This window comes from Stenella coeruleoalba (genome assembly GCF_951394435.1).
Source record: "Stenella coeruleoalba genome assembly, chromosome: 20".
NCBI classification, from domain to species: domain Eukaryota; kingdom Metazoa; phylum Chordata; class Mammalia; order Artiodactyla; family Delphinidae; genus Stenella; species Stenella coeruleoalba.
This window is the reverse complement of record NC_137166.1, coordinates 47,548,586-47,565,341: the sequence shown is the minus strand read 5'-3', so window position 1 is coordinate 47,565,341 and position 16,756 is coordinate 47,548,586. Positions and strand designations below refer to the sequence as shown.

General features: G+C 53.7%; 1 protein-coding gene across 3 annotated transcripts in view; it reads right to left on the bottom strand.

The window, feature by feature from the left end:
• Positions 1-5,865: 5,865 nt before the first annotated feature.
• Positions 5,866-16,756, bottom strand: part of POU2F2 (POU class 2 homeobox 2) — a 31,295-nt gene continuing 20,404 nt past the window's right edge. Inside the window, exons 6-15 of one of the 3 annotated variants that reach the window (XM_079908131.1) lie at positions 14,546-14,651; positions 14,364-14,455; positions 11,857-11,970; positions 11,412-11,553; positions 11,173-11,321; positions 10,918-11,094; positions 9,603-9,669; positions 8,255-8,456; positions 8,048-8,121; positions 5,866-7,794 (exon numbers count right to left, since the gene is read on the bottom strand). In XM_079908131.1, the coding sequence (XP_079764257.1) occupies positions 7,463-7,794; positions 8,048-8,121; positions 8,255-8,456; positions 9,603-9,669; positions 10,918-11,094; positions 11,173-11,321; positions 11,412-11,553; positions 11,857-11,970; positions 14,364-14,455; positions 14,546-14,651 (1,455 nt within the window). In that variant the 3' untranslated portion in view covers positions 5,866-7,462. Of the gene's footprint in view, positions 7,795-8,047; positions 8,122-8,254; positions 8,457-9,602; positions 9,670-10,917; positions 11,095-11,172; positions 11,322-11,411; positions 11,554-11,856; positions 12,019-14,363; positions 14,456-14,545; positions 14,652-16,756 lie in introns of all 3 variants that reach the window. The other 2 variants (XM_079908130.1, XM_079908132.1) reach the window with 2 other exon arrangements.

The following is a 16,756-nucleotide window of genomic DNA, read 5'->3' as shown; positions in this document are numbered from 1 at the left end:
TTGATCGTGGGCACCATCTTTCAGTAACCTCATACCCTGCAGAAAGGACTCGAGCCATCTTAGCCCAGCATGCCAGAGCCCCTTAATCCACAGGTGAAGATTCATTCTCAGACTGCCTCCTTTCAGGAAGAGCTGTAACATCCAGAAAGTCATATCAAATAAATGCTTAGAACAATTGGAGGATTTATCTTTGCAAAACCAGATAAAAATCAGGCTGAATCAAGGGACAGGAATGGAGGAAAAAACCCTGAGGGTCAACCCTGGTTGACCCCAAGATAAAGATGCTTTCAGCAGAGAAGCAGCTGGGTGACAGTGGAGGGGATCACCCTCTATTGTGGTTCCTTTTTAGAGCCTCTAATGAAAACTTTAGACTCCCACCCTGAGAAAAGTTTATGTGTGCAAACATGTTTATGAACAAGCCATTGTTCACCGTCACCCTACCAAAACTTCCGTGGTCCTCAGTTGGACCACTCTCCTAAAAAAGATCGCACTAATCAGACCCTTCTTGGATGCTGGGATTTGCGTCGGACAGGCAAAGGTTCTTGAACTTTCATGTGTGTTAGGCAATTTCCCCAGAGATTTGGATCCAGCAAGCATGTCTTGGTGAGACCTAGGCATCTGTGTTTTGAACACACCAATTCGGATGCAGGTGACTTGCAGACCCCACTAAAAAGAACCTTGCATTGCTTGGTTTTAGTTGGATGTGGAAGCTGCTTAAGCAGAACTGTCAAGGGGACAGAACAGTGGTCCTCTAGTGACAATATGTTCTTGATGATATGAGGCCCAAGTATGACTGTACAGGGGAGACCCTGTAGAGCAGCTGAGCACGTTTACAAGGCTACAGGCGGATGCCTAGTTCAGCTCCAGAGTGCTCTCAGGTGTGGCATCTGTGCTTGTCACAGGCTGGCCTGGGTGCCAAAGACCTTTTGGGTCTGTATGGTTCTGACTGCACCCCCTACAGTCAGGGGGCTGGAACAAATGACCTTCCTCCGGGTACTACTCTGAACCTCCAGCCCAACATCCCACTGCCCCATCCCTACTGACTTGGCTGGAGAGTTGGAGAAGTACTTTTTTTTTTCTCTCTTGCCAAAACGGTGCAGTACTAATATATTTTCTCTTTCGAAATGATCAAATCCTCTCCTACTCGTTTCCTTTCTCCTGTTCCCCTATCCCTTACTATTGAATTTGCAGAATCCCAGCACCTGTGTGCCAGGCATACGTTAGAGCATGGAACAGTGACAAGAAGACCTGACAGCAGTGAGAACACACAGTTATTGACACCATTTCAGATTTTCAGCAGTGAGGTCCTGGGGATCAGCCCGTGGTCTGGCCTGTGGAACGGTTGTTCCTGCCAAATGACTTAGTCGAGATGAGCACAAAAATTTGAGCGAATGAGAGACCTAATGTTCTGAAAAAGAAGTCAGGTGTGTATCTTGTACCACCAGACAACTTCAAAGTCAACTCTTTGTAAAGGGTCTTGTTAGTCCTCTGTGGATGGAGGTAGGGAACTACTCACTTGTTTCCTGCATTTCTCATAGTTCTCATTTATTGAAGCCAGCGTGCTGGAGATCTGTCCTAAGCACCTACGCCATCTCATTTAATTCTTACAACCCCACAGGCTACATATTGTCTCTGTGTTACAGATGTGGACACAAGTTCACATGTTGAAGGTCATATAAAATGGCAGAACTGAGATTTAAATTCAGGAATTTGAATTCGTTCTAAGTTCCAAGGCTTGTTTTTTTCTTTTCTTTCTTTTTTTTTTTTTTTTGGCTGCATTGGGTCTTCATTGCTGTGTGCAGGCTTTCTCTAGTTGCGGAGAGCAGGGGCTACTCTTCGTTGTGGTGCTCGGGCTTCTCATTGTGGTGGCTTCTCTTGTTGCAGAGCATGGGCTCTAGAGCACAGGCTCAGTAGTTGTGGCTCACGGGCTCTAGAGCAGAGGCTCAGTAGTTGTGGCGCATGGGCTTAGTTTCTCCGCGGCATGTGGGATCTTCCCAGACCAGGGCTCGAACCTGTGTCCCCTGCATTGGCAGGCGGATTCTTAACCACTGCACCACCAGGGAAGCCCCGAGGCTTGTTTTTTTAATTGGTGAAAAAAAATTGCTCAGGTCTTACTTCTGAACATTCCCTGAACAGAAGTAAAGCCTTCCCCTCCACAGCACGCACACACCCACCCCATACCCTGATTTCCCCGCCACCTTTCCCAAGACAGAGAGGAGACCAAGGGAGAAGAGGCTGTATTTCTCTCTGTACAGTTTTTAATTTTTTATTTTTTGATGTTGTTCAGATGAATGACACACTCAAGTTACAAAAATGGGGCCTTAAAAGAAGCACATTGTACAATGAACAAGCAGATTGGAGTTAAGAACACTGAAACGCTAACCCGCTACCACGAGAAGAGACAGGGAGGGGGTACAGGATGGGAAGGGAGGGGCTACCAACACAGGGGTCAAACAGAACTGAAAGGGGGGCTAACTTGTTGAGAATGGAGGAGAGGCAGGTCTCCTCCAGGGCCTACTCAATTTCCAGATGCCACTTCTTGGTCTCCCTTACTCACCACTTGCCACCTCTTCCCATCCCCATTCCAACCTGGTCTTTCAAATGAGTAGGTGAGAGACACCCACCCCAAAAAGGGCCAAGCCAATCGGATCTTTACAAGGTGGGATCGTCACCTTGCCCTAGTGGAGCCTTGGATTTGGGAGGAGATGGTGGCAGCAGTGGGATAAGAAGCCAGAAAGGAGCTAGCAGAGAGGAACTGACCAAAGATCAGGCCCCTGCTTTTCTCCAAAGACTCCTTGCCCCTTCCCCACCCTACCATGATTCAAAGGACCTCTCTACAAGTTGTCGAGAGAGGACCCCAGTCACCCTGCAATTATATAAATAAATAAATACTGAGCCCCTGGGCTTGGGGGACAGGCTGGGGGAGGGGCAGCAGGGATAGAGGAAAGGGAAGAGGAGAGGAGGGTGAGGCAGAGGGGAGGGGTCACAGACATAGTAAATAGTTGTCTCCGTCCCAGCAACAATTCTCTCTGGATTTTTCTCTCCTTTTTGTGTTTGTTTAACAAGGAGTTAACATCTCAAGGACAAATACTTAAAAATATACATTATTTTTTCTTTTTTTTGTTCACCTTTCTCATCGTCATCTTGCTTTGGAGACTGCTGAGGTCAAAGTTCAAACCGCATGAAGGAACTGCGGCTTGGAGTTTTTGTGTATTTTTTTTAATTTTTATTTTTAAATTTTTTTCACTTTTTTTTCCAACATATAAAAAGGTAGCGGAGTTGTCTGTGGGTTTTTTTTTTTTTTTTAATGGTTAAATCTTTGGTTTGTTTCTTTTTTCTCTTGGAGGCCTTTATCTCTCGCACTTGCCTTTCCCACTCAGAGGCCAGTGGGGGCCCGCGTGTCTCAATCTTGCTCAGTCTGTCTCACTCTCTCTCTCATTCAGTTCCCCCTACCCTGGGCTAAAGGGAGAGAGAGGCACCCTGGGATTTGGGTAGGGGGGGAAATCTAGCCAGTTCAAGAGGTCCCCCACTACGTGGCTAGTCCCTTACCCCATCTTCCCAGGGTGCAGGGCTTGGAGACCCTCTCTTGGCCTTCCCCAGGGAGGAGGTGTGCGGGAAACTCACAGCCTTACTACCCCTTCTGATCTTAGCCCCAATCCATACAGAGGCTTGGGTTCCTCATCTCCACTGACCCGTACTTACCCTCCCCCAGCCCTCCCTCCCACTTCCACCCCCACCCTCCCAGAAGAGAACAGAGAGAGGTGTTTTAGTTACTGGCATTTTTTTTTTTTTTTTTGGCACAATTAAAAGGCCCACCATTAGGTAGACCCAGTCTCTGTCCCTCCCTCCAGTAGGAGGTCAGGGTTGGGGAGGAGAAATTCAGAGGGCTTCCACTTTCTCCAACCCATTCATCATCCTTTCTAGCCCAGGCCCCTGGCCCCCCACCTCAGACATCTCACCTAGCCCAGAACCCAGCCTGGGGTCTCCTTCCCCAACCCCATGTAAAGTTCCCCAGCCCCCCAACTCTCTCGCTCGCACACAGACACACGGACACAGGCTCTGTACAGACCACAAAATAAAAACGATGAGATAGTTTTGTTTCCCGGAGTCGAGACGGGGTGGGGGACTGGAGTGAAAGGGGCAGAGGGGGTTGGGGGGCATGAACTCCCCCATCACCTTCCCAACCCTGGCTCCCCAGGCCCCCGGCCCCTTGCCCTGGCTGGCCCCCAGCCAACGATATTTGGTTTCCATTTTTTAACATTAAAGTTCTATGAGGTATTTGGTGCCTTATCTCGAGTCCTCGGGGGAGGGGGCCCAGGGGGGAGACCTGGGGCGCACTTGCCCCTCCCTCCCTCCCACCCCCTTCCCAATATTTGGTTTCACAGCTGTAGTTAAAGCTTGGGATTTGGTTATTTTTCCCCCTTCCAGGAATTTTCTTTTTTTCTTGTTTTTCTTTTCCCAGTTATGGGGGTCAGACGGGGAGGGTCCCCACCACCCCGGCTGCACAGGGGTCCCTCCACCAATGTCAGGGCATCAGCCCCATCCCTGCCCCCTGCTTCCTCCTCTCCCCTCTGCCCCGCTCCTCCCACACTGGGGTGGAGGAAGGTCCCAGGTGGCAGGACTTGATGGAGAGGAAGCAGGATGAAGTGGGTGGTGGTGAGTCCTGGATTTTCTTTCCTTTTTTTTTTCTTTTTCTTTTTTCTTTTTTTTTCCTTTTTTTCTTTCTTTTTTTTTTTTTTTTCTTTTTTTCCTTTTTTTTGGTCTAGAATCATAGTTTTTGTTTGAGTCATCTCCACCATGCCTTCCATGCTGCCTGTCTTCTCAGAGGGGTTTTTGGTTGTAATTCCTTTCACTTGGCTCTGCTCAAATGTCCTTCCTATCTGTTCAGGAGCCCTTGGCCCCCTCTCCACCCTTGGGCTGGGGCCCAGGCCCTCTAGCCAGTCCCTTCTCTTCAGGAAATAAAAATGGACAAACTCAGAGGTAGGGTAAGGGCAGGGAGTCGGTTCAGCGGAGATGCTTACATTCTGGCGAGGATGGGTCGACGGCAGGCCAGGCCCCATCGGTGCCAGGGTGGGAGGGGCAGCCACTCCACCACTGCCCAGACAAGGCACCCCGAGACCCCTGAAACAGCTGAGCCTCTGCTGCCTCCATGTCCCAGCCCAACAGTTTCATTTCCCGAGTGGGAGAAGGGAGGCAAGAAAGAGAACGCTGAGGCCTCGGGGCCCGGGGTGGTGTCTGAGGCTCTGTCTGCCTCTCCTCGGAAGTGTCCGGCGACTGCCCATCTCCCGGGGCTCTCCCCTCCCTCTGCTCCTGCCCGGCGAGGGGCGGGGGCCACTCTGATTTCAATGGCTCGCGTCCTTCACAGCAACACTTTGGTTTGAGGAGAGACACAGAAAGAAGGAGATTAAGAGAGGTGAAAGCGGAGGGAAGGAAGAGGGAGAGACAGACCAAGAGAAAGGAGGAGACAGAGGGAAGAGGACAGACTGCAGAGAACAGAAGAAGAACTCAAAGGAGGAATCAAACCACCCGAAAGTTTGTTAGTTTTCCTTCGTCCATTCTTTTTTGCTTTCTTATTCCTTTTTTTCCTGTTTTTTTTTTTAAAGCTTTTTCAGTTGATTGGGGGGGCGGGGAGCTCGGGGCTCTTCACCCCTGTCCCTGACACCCTCTCTCAGCCCTGCCCACCCGCTTCCATCCACCCTGGCTGAGGGACAGGCCCTGCCCCAGCCGCCCCCGTCCGGCTTTCCCGAAGACGACGTCCATGAGGTATTTGTGAAGAGAAAGAAGCATCTGTCCTTCCATCCGCCTCGGGGACCAAGGGCCTGGACCACTGGTGCAGGGGCTTGGCTCCCCCTCGCGGCTCCTTCGTATCCTTTGAAGAGTCCTCGTCTTCTTTCCCTTAAATATATATATATCTATAAATTCTTTTTTTTTCTAGTTTTAATTTATTGTTTGGTTTTTTGTTTTTGTTTTTTTTGGTTCAGAACTTTGTTGGCCTCCACAACAGCAGGAGGGCAACGTGGCTCCCAGCAGCGTCTCTCCTCTGTCCGTCGAGATGTGTCCAGGGCTGGGCAAACACAGGGTCCAGCCAAGACTTGAGGGAGGTCTTGTGGGAGTGGTGGCCACCACAGCGCCCTCTCGGATGGGGGCCACAGGTCACGGCACTGTCCCTGCCACACGGACCCTGATGGGGACGCCATCTCGAGGAACCCCACCACTGGGGTGCGTGCGTGTGTGCATGTGTGTGAGGGGAGAGGAAGAGGCATCTGCCAGTATCGGAGGGGCACAGGGTGGGAAGAGCGAGGTGAGTTCTCTTTTTGGTTTCTGGTCAATGTCAAAGAACGTGAAGGATCCCACGGATAGGCACTGGAATATGAATTTTTTTTTTTTTTCAGGGAAACTGACAGACGAGGATGGAAAAAAAGACAACTTGAAAGCCCTCACCTCATCCTCTCTTGCCTGAAGCTTCCACCTTCCCTCGGACTAGGGATGGGGGGGAGATTCCAGAGCAGAGGAGGGTGACAGGGTTGAGGGGGGACATGTGAGAGCTAGAACTTGGCAAAACGGCCTAGCCCACCCTTCAAAGGGAAAAAGGGGGAGGTACAAGGGGTGAAAAGTCAGCCGAGGCCTTCCCCTGAACTCTCCCCTGGCTGGGGGAGGGAGGAGGTTAAAGCGAGACCCCCCTGCCCGGGCAGGGAGAGCTGGGGGCCGGGCGAGAGGGGGGACACATGACAGGGACACATTCTGTTGAGCACAACGCTAAAAATTCTGTACATCCTTTGGATGAAGCTACTGAATATTTGGTGTAAAGTTGTTCAGGCCCTTTCTCTTTCACCTTCTGGAAAGGAATATTTGGCGGGTGGTTCTGAGCCCACCCCATCAGCCCCAGGCTGTGCCCTCCCTGCCTTGGCTGGCCCAGGACTGAGGGCTGCGGCTGGGAGGCTGGTACATTCTCTTTTTCCTTCTCTGCCCACGCCACACGCAGCGGGAGGCTTCGCCCCGCAGCCAGGGGCCCGCGTGTCCGCCCCGCCGAGGCTTCTCCGCCCCTGGCTGGGGTTCTTATTTGGTGTCGTAGCAGTGAGGGTGAGCACACTGAGGTCTGGCTCGAGACTGGTTTTTGGTTTGTTCGGTTTGGTGAGGGATTTTTTGTTTGTTTTTGGTTTTCTTTTTTTTTTTTTTTTAATGTTTGTTTTTCACCTCTTGTTCCTTTGGGGCAGCTGGTTTCTTTGTGATTATTTTTGGTTTTCTTTTTTCTGTTGGTTGGTTTCTTTTCTTTCTTTCTTTCTTTTCTTTCTTTCTTTCTTTTTGGTTGGTTGTTTTTTGTTTCTTGTTTTTTGGTCTTTCCTCCCTCGTCACTCCTGCTCCGAGGACCCTCTGCATCCCCACCAATGGCCTCCTCGCCCTCTTCCCAGGTGGGGGACGGAGGCGGGGGTCAGAGGAGGAGGAGGGGAGGCGTGGCGGGCCCTCACTCAGGCTTGGACCCTACCTCGGGCCCCCCTGGGCCTCCAGGGGTCTGTGCTGCCGCCTCACTGCAAGTGGAGGAGGACGACGAGGACGAGGACGAGGACGAGGAGAGGCCAGGAGACTTGCTGGAGATGGAGGCCGCCACGGCCGCCGCGGCTGCCGAGACCAGGCCCACACCAGGCGGGGCGCTGAGCAGGGGCAGCCCGGCGTGGTTCAAGAAGAGTGACGAGGTCACCAGGCCCGGACTCCCTGGGGCCGCGCCAGCCGCCCCCAGCACCAGGTTCCCGCTGCTGTCAAGGCTGGTAAGGGGCAGGGTTCCACCAGAGGCCAGGGCTGGCGGGGAGAGAGAGAGGCTGGGCTGGGGGCGCCTTCCGGCGTCCCACCCGCAGTGCCCCGTCTTCCCGTCTGACCCACGGACCCCCATCAGCACCCCTCACACCTTCCCCAAAGGTGAGATGGGTATGAAGAGGCGAGCGATGCAGTGTGCAGGGGCAGGATGGCATGGCTGGAGCAGGAATGGGATGGGGGCTCGAGGCCCTGGGGGACAGGGCTGGTGGCGAGGGGAGTGACATGCGGGAGCACGCACCTTGGATAGTGGCCAAAGGGTTGTTGCTCATGAGGGCTGGACTCAGCCCGGAGCTCAACCCCACCATTGTGCTTCTGCAAGAGGCAAAGCAGAGGCATTAGCGGGGGCAGAGACCCTCCCACAGAACTGGGGGCGCAGCTCCCCACCCTGGAAGCAGCAGCGGCCCTGCTTCTCCCCACAGCCTCCTACCTGCAGCTGCCCACTTACCCCGTGCTGGGGTTCAGGCCCGACAAGCCGATAGCCGAGTGGCTGCCTTGAGGGCTGGGATTTGTGCTGTTGGTGGTGGCCGGGGGTGGGGGAGTGACAGAGGGGATGGAATTGAGGGGGGGCGCGGCCCCGCCCCCGGCCCCACCCCCTCCAGCTGTCCGGCTGGGGTGGAGGGTCCCCACAGCTGAGGATAAGGTAGTAACTGCCAGAGAGAGACAGAGAGATGGAGACTTCAGCTTCCACTCGTCCTCCACTGAGGTCGACGCCTGCTGTCTTCCCTGCCCCGTCCCGCGGCATCTCCTCAGTCAGAACACACTTAGGCCTCCTGCCCTTTCTTCTCACAGCCATTTCTTTGTGCCTCTGCCACGGTGACAGTAATCGCAGTAGAGCAGCTGCCTCCCACCGAGCCTGTGCCCTATGCCAGGAGCGTGCTCACACCCTGCTTATCCAGCCCGGAATCTCACCTCTGGGCCCCTCTGTACAAAGAACCAAGGGTTCCCAGAAGACAGAGCCCTATGGCTCCCTCTAGAGGCCAGGCACGGGCGTGTGGCCGCGCACACTGGGGCTGAGAGGGCTCTGAGCCCAGACTGAGACCAGACACCCAGGACAGCAATTCCCGGCCCTGGGACGTCCCAGCTGTGCCTTCAGGTGAGCACCTTCATCTCTCTGACCTTCAGTTCCCTCATCTGGAAAATGGGGCAGATAATGGAACCTATCTTATAAAATGGGTGTGAAGATTAAGTGGGTCAATATTCTTTATAAAGAGTTTAGACCAGTGCTAGGCACACCCTTATTACTTTATAAACTTCCACTTATTAGTTCTTAACCTGGGGAGGGGAAATATGGCGTCTGTTTTTATATTATTCTTACATATGGTGTTATACATGCCCTACCCCAGGAAGGGGCAAAGGAGGGCTTTGGGTACAAAAGTGTGTGTGAGTGTGTGTGTGTGTGTGTGTGTACACACACACACGTACACACTCTTCTGTGTATATATTCATGGATATAGCTTCTGTATGTATGTTATATTCACAATAATTTTATAACTGAGGCTCAGAGAAGTAAGGTCACTTCTGGAGTTCACACAGTTCATAAATGCCAGAAAGAGAACCCAAATACATCACCTTTATCAACCCCGTGCTTTTCTCACATGAAATCGTGGAGCAGATGAAGCCTGAGCTGCTCTGGCAGGGGGGGGTGAGGCTGCCCTCTCCCCTTCCCTGCCCCGCCTCCCGACCTCCAGGCTCAGCCTTGAGGCCTAGGGGTGCCCTGAACCGCTTGAGAACCTTGAGCTCGGGCCCGCGCTGTGTTCTCCCAATTCCCCTCACCATCCTCTGCCCTCACTGACCTGTTGTGCTCAGACTGCTGGAAGCTTGGGACAACGGCAGGGTCCCGGCGCCCCCTTGGGGCGTGACCTGGGGAGAGAGGAAAGAAGGCACGGTTAGGCCACTGTCTTCCAGCAGCTCCCATGGTGCTCGCTGTGGTTACAACCCCCACACCTCTGCCTCCAAGACGGAGAAAGGGGGCTCTGGCTGCAAGGCTGTTTGTATCATGCCAAGCGCTTTCCATCAGCTTTCGTCACGTTTACCCTAGGTGATCCCGGGGCACAGACAGGAGTCAGTCGTTCCCTGCCTCTCCTCTGACACTGTCCAGTTGCAGGTCTGAAGTGTGTGTGTGTGTATATGTGAGAGCGCGCAAGCACACATGCTCGTGAGGCTAGGGGGTGGGGTGGGTTATGAGGATAAGGTGTGTCTCTGCATCACAGTGTTGATACGTTATACTGCTTGATTTTCTGGGACCACCCACCAGCCTCCTTCTTAGCCTCCCTGCCTCCAGTCTCATCCTCCATCAACCCCAGAAGCCTCACTCTAAGAGTGACCCAGTCCCTCCCGGGCTCAAAACTCATCCTTAGCGCCTCACTGCCTACGGTTCAAGTTCAAGCCCCTTCAGCATTTGACTGGTGTCTGGCCCCTGCCCATCCCCCACCCTACCCCCATACTCATTCATAAATAATCATTCCAGCTCTAAACCGCACTGGAGTTCCTCAAATTGGGCTCGGCACTCTGGCTTCTAGGTCTTCATGCACGTAGATCCCTTTGCCTGTCCTTCACGTGACTGACTCTTGTCCTTATGACTCAGCTTAGATGATCCCTCCCTTTACGTCATTGGGGAAGGGGGCTCCTCTGGGCCCCTTGCTGCTCTCTGTAGTGTCACAACCCTTTCCACACTAGATGGAATAAAGGGATGTCCCAGTGTGTCTGATCTCGAGCAGGCTGTGGACCTGAGTGCACACCCAGGGGTATAATGATCTCCCTGCCAGCATCTGTGTGGTCGTGAACCTGTGTGAGGGGGGATGCCTGTATCCTTTACCTAGTATCCATCCCCGTGTGGCTACGTCCTGTGATAACTCTGTGTTTGGCTACGTCAGTGTGTGTCGGTGGGTGCTTGTATCCCCCATGTAAGACCACAGTTCCCTGGAAACGGTGTTTCTCTGTGTGACTGTGCCCCACCGCTGTGACAGCCTGTTCCCAAGGGTGACTCTCCCTGCCTCTGTTCTAGGAACTGTGGCCAACCGGGTAGGTTGTGCTTCACACGAGGCGCCTGCCAGGAGGCGAGGGTGTGCCAGAGCTTTGTGGCCCCACCCCTCGAGGGGCTCTTGGTACCAGATGGGGGCTGTAGCTGGCTGGCTTGCCCGGGCTGGGCAGCATGGGGGCCGCGCTGCAGGGGTTGATGCGTTTTTCCTTCTGGCGCCGGTTGCAGAACCAGACGCGGATCACCTCCTTCTCCATGTGCAGCTGCTCTGCGATCAGCAGGATCTCCTCTGAGGTAGGCTTCTGGTTCTGCGGGCAGAGGGCTCGTTAGCCCGGGGCCCCTCCTCCCGCCAGCCCTCAGGACTGCCCGGGAGGGTGGGGCCTCACCGCTAGAAAACTCTTCTCTAAGGCGAAGCGGACGTTTGTCTCGATGCTGGTCCTCTTCTTGCGTCTCCGGCCGGGGAGCCCGTCGAAACCCAGGCTGGGACTGCTCAGCTGGTTGGGACTGGGCAGGCTTGAGTCCACAGACATAGTCTCTGTGTCCAGGAGGAGACGGGGTCATGAGAGGGCGCTTCCCCCGGCCCGCCGCCCGCAGCCCGCCCGGGAGCCCCCAGCCCAAGTCCCACCTGCGTCGTTGAGCCACTTCTCCAGGAGAGGCTTGAGTTTGCACATGTTCTTGAAGCTCAGGTTGAGGGCCTCGAAGCGGGAGATGGTCGTCTGGCTGAAGTCGTTGCCGTAGAGCTTGCCCATGGCCAGACCCACGTCACCCTGGGCCAGTGGGGCAGGGATGGGGCTGCGTTCAGAGCCGGGCAAAGGGCTCAGCCCCGCCCACCATCTGGCCACACCCCACCCCGCCCACCAGGTGACTATGCCCCCCTTCACCCCGCCCACTAGGCAGCTACGCTCCCTCCCCCTGCCCACCTGCCGGTCACGCCCCTCACCCCGCCTACCATATGGCTACGCTCTCTACCCCGCCCACTAGATGACTAGGGCCCAACACCCCGGCCACCAGCTGGTCACACCGCCCTGTCACCCCACGCCCACCGCCTGTCCTGCCGGGTGGCCCCAGACCTGCGTGAAGCCCAGCTTGATGCGGCGTTGCTTGAAGGTGCGAGCGAACTGCTCCAGCTCCTCCAGGTCACTGGGCTCCTCGGGATGGGATGGTGGCTCCAAGCATTTGGGGGGCTGCGGGTGCGAGAGGTGCGGGTCGGGCAGCGTGGGGCGGGTCACGGCCTGGTGGGGTGGGCAGGTGGGTGGGATGCAGGACCGAGGACCAGGACGGGGCTCAGCATTGGCTGCGCAGTCCCCCCTCCCTCCCTCCCTCTCTGCCGTCCAGCCTCTTCCTGTAGACTCCCCTCCACACACCCCCAGGTGGCCCCTCCACACTCATTGCCAATCAAGGTGACATTCTGCTGCCCCACAAGGGCCCGCTCACTGCCTGAAACTCTCTGCACATTCCTCCCCGTCTGCAGGCTTCATAAGGAGCAGCCATCTCCTTTCACCAAAGGCTCTTTCCCTGAAGCTGGGGGAGGGGCTGGTGGTTTTAGCCTCCTCTCAGGCAGGGAATCGAGGATCAGCTCTGCTACCGAATTGCTGGGTAACTCAGGCAAGTTTCTTAATCTCCCTGGGCCTCAGTTTCCCCCTCTGCAGAACGGGAACAATCATGGCTACTCTACCTACCCCATGGGGTTGTTGGGAGAATCGGGTTAAAAGTAAGTAGGCTGCAAATAAAGTAAAAGTGTTTTTAAAAATAGACAAGGAGGGTGACTGGGGGAATTTACAAGGAAGCAACAGTTCTCTCTGGAATGCTTCATTTCCCTAAAAATAAAACATCTAAGTAGGTGGTGGGTACAGGGATGTTGGACGCACAAGTCCTTGATCCGTTATCCAAAACCCTGGGACCAGATGTGTTTTGGAATTCAGAATTTTTTCAGATTTTAGAAAGCCTACATGGGGCATATATCATAGATAATGTGAACCTCCACCATTAGAGTCAAGGCATCACCCCATATTCGGACATATCAACAGCTGTCAGCAAAGCACAAGTAGCACACAAGAGGGATAAAGAAAAGTCACACGCCGCCTGGCATCAGGCCAAGACAGGTTTTGCAGACTTCCCTGGTGGCGCAGTGGTTAAGAATCCGCCTGCCAATGCTGGGAACTCGGGTTCGAGCCCTGGTCCGGGAAGATCCCACACGCCGTGGAGCAACTAAACCCGTGAGTCACAACTACTGAGCCCGCGTGCCACGACTACTGAAGCCCGCGCGCCTAGAGCCCATGCTCCGCAACAAGAGAAGCCACCGCAATGAGAAGCCCGCGCACCGCAACTAAGAGTAGCCTTGCGCACAGCAGTGAAGACCCAATGCAGCCAAAAATAAATAAATTAATAAATTAATTAACTTTTGGGGTTTTTTGAAACAGTTCATATATTTTTTAAATTTTATTTTATTTATTTTTTTGCGGTACGCGGGCCTCTCACTGTTGTGGCCTCTCCCGTTGTGGAGCACAGGCTCCAGACACGCAGGCTCAGCAGCCATGGCTCACGGGCCCAGCCGCTCCGCGGCATGTGGGATCTTCCCGGACCGGGGCACGAACCCGTGTCCCCTGCCTCGGCAAGCGGACTCTCAACCACTGCGCCACCAGGGAAGCCCCCCATATATTTTTTAAAAGGGCTGTTTTAAAAAATAGGTAGGAGGGAACTTTAAAATCCATAATCATGAAAAATTATGATTAAAGTTTAGGACCCAGTGGGAATTCCCTGGTGGTCCGGGGTTAGGACTCCACACTTCTACTGCAGGGGGCGTGAGTTTGATCCCTGGTTGGGGAACTAAGATCCCTCAAGCCCCAAGGCGCGGCCAGGAAAAAAGAAAAAAAAAAAAAGTTTAGAACCCAGGCAGCAAACTTCAAGAAAGGCCATGGGGACCAGGCAGGAGGACACCAAGGCAGCCTGAAGAACTCACGCCTTCCAGGAGGGGGCCTGAGCTCACGCCATGTGTACGCAGATCCAGCCTTCCCAGAGCTTCTGGCTTGTCAAAAGAAGCTGGGAATCTGGTGTTTTCCGGGAATTTTGTTGACAACTAACTCGATTTTTAAATGAGTGTGGGCCCTTGTTTGCAGTCTCTGGTCTGGGAAAGGGACACGAACTAGTACCCAACAGAGCCTCAGGGAACGCCCCCCATTTGGAGTGCTGGAAGAGATCTGAGGCATTCATGCCCTAAAGGCCTGTGAACCCCCTGAAGTTTTGTGTTTGTGCACACGTGCATTTGGGGGCAGTGGGGGTCGGATTCAAATAATCCATCAGATTCTCAAAGGAGTCCATGTGCCTGCAAGGGTTAAGAGCCACTGGTCTGGCTGACTCCCCTCATTCCGTGGAGGAGGAAGCTGACTCAGACAGGGAAAGTGGCTTGCCTGGGGTCCCACAGCAAATTAGTAGCAGAGCAGCGCTGGGCCCCAAGGCTCCTGACTCCTATCTTGGCCCCTGTGGCTGGTGGGGGGGGGAGCAAATGGAGAGGAGACCCTCACTGACCACCACTCCACGCCATCTGGCCACAGCCTGACGCACTCAGTGGACCACTCACCTGTGTGGGCAGCCCTGCCCGGGGCTGGGAGGTCAGAAGAGCTCCCTGGGTTTGCTGAGGTAGCTGGAATAGATTTGGCGTCGGTAGCAGGCCTGGGGGGACAAGAGGGATCGCACAGGGTGAGGGGGGCAGAGAGAGATCTGTGGAGGCGTTGGGGAGGCCATCCGGGGTGAGGGCCTTACCTGGCTGACTCTGCTGGGCCTGCGGCAGCAGGAACTGAGCAGGTGGCTGGAGGTGGTGACCCGGCACAAGCACCAGCTGCTGCAGCTGGAGGAGCTGCTGGATGTCCTGACAGGGAGGGGGGTGGACAGAACGACAGCCTGAGTCCTGGCCCCGCTCTTCCCTCTGCATCGCCCGAGCCCCGAGGGGTGCGCCGCAGGGCAGGCTGGCATAAGGCATAGAGGGATGGAGCATGGGTCACTGGGTGCAGCCCTGAGCTAAGGTCATCCGGGAGGCCGGAGCACCCTACATGGGTCATCACAGGAGGGCTCGCTCTTTATTTACCTTTTCTTTCTTGATGAAATATTTGCCTTGTCCTATATTCCCACAGAACAAATAGGATCGTTTAAAAATGTAAATCAGACCAAGTCTTCCTTTTAAAACACTCCCAAGGCAAATTACATCATGTCTGGGAATAGCTCTAAAATACTCCAGCCCCTAGCGGCTGATTAAATCGGTACAGAGACTTTGGAAAACTCTCTGGCACTCCTATGAGTTGAATTGTGTTCCGCCCCACCCACCACCAAAAAAAAAAGATATGTTGGAATCATAACCATCCCCCAGAACCCCAGAGTGTGACGTCATTTGGAGATAGAGTCTTTGCATGGGATCACGTTAAAATGAGGTCATATTGGGGTGGAACCTAATCCGGTACGACTAGTGTCCATATAATACGGGGAAATTTGGAGACAGACGCACTACAGCTGCACTGAGATACTATTTTTACCTCATGACAGTGCATGACACACTATGTTGGGGCGTGAGGGGAAACAAAAGTTCTTGCACATCGCTGGTGAGAGGGTAATCCGGCAACGTCTATTAAATCACCAGTACACATATCCTTTGACTCAGCCACTCCACTTCTAGGAATTTATCTTAGGGATATACTTGCAGTTGTGCAGAATGTCCTCGCTAGAAGGATACTCCCGGTAGCAAGCAGTGTTTTAGCAAAAGAGTGGGAACAAGCTGAGTGTGTAGCAGCGGGGGATGGGTGAATGAATTAGGGTAGATCTTCATGACAGAATATTATGTGTTCATCAAAAAGATCGAGGACACTCTTTGTCCTGATATGGAACAATCTTCAAGATGTCCTGTGGAATGGAGAGCTCAAGAGGAAAAACACTGGGTATGATGTGCTACTGTTTGTGTTAAAAAAAAAAAATTATACCCTGGTACCTGCTTGGGTATGCATAGATTATACTTAAAAAACGATACCAGAAACTGGCAACGCTATAAACCCTTCTGTACCTCTTGAATTTTGAACATTTACCTTGTCCAAATAAAGGAATAAATACCCAGGTGTCCCACCCCCACTCGCCCGGTTAAGCAGTCACTTATGCCCAGCATCCCTACTTTTCCAACCACTCGTCTTGCAAGAGTTCCAGGCTGTTCCCTGTCCACCTGCAAAGGCCTCTGCTTTCTCCGTGTGCTTTAGCAAGTGGACAGAGTCCCCAGATGCTCCCTGACCTCTCAGCTTTCTCACTCTAGCTGCCAATCATCTAAGAATACAGTTTAAGGAGTTTGACATCCTACTCTATATCCTTTGAAACTGCATCCACTCTGCCTTCCCTTTTGAGACCCTCCCCACCCACCCAAGAAGGCCTCCCTGGCTATTTCTCTTCCGCACTTGGATTGACCCTGGGCGGTGAGTGAAGCCGGGGCTTTAAGGCCTGCCATTTACGGTGGACCCTTCCAAGACCCCCATACCTAATCTTGTTTTATAATTTTGTCTTCTTCTTCTTTTTCTGGCTGTGAGGTGGCTTGCAGGATCTCAGCTCCCCAACCAGGGATTGAACCTGGCCCCTGGCAGTGAAAGCGTGGAGTCCTAACCACTGGACCGCCAGGGAAGTCCCTTTTCATCAAATTTGTAATATCGATTGTACACCCAGCTCCTTGCCATGGCCCTGCATGACCTGGCCTTCCTCACCTCCCACGACTCTCTCACCCCCTAACTCATCCAGCCACACTGGTCTCCCTCCTGCCACTGAACCCAGAAAGAAATCCCCACCTCAGGGCCTTTGCACATGCTATTCCCCCCCCCACCGCTGCCGCTCTTGATCTGCACATGACTGGCCCCTCATCATCATTTAAGCCGTTATCAAATGCTCCTTCCTCAGAGAGGCTTCCTCTGGCCACCTGCTCTGACACGGAGATTTTTCCCCCCTAGTCGCTCT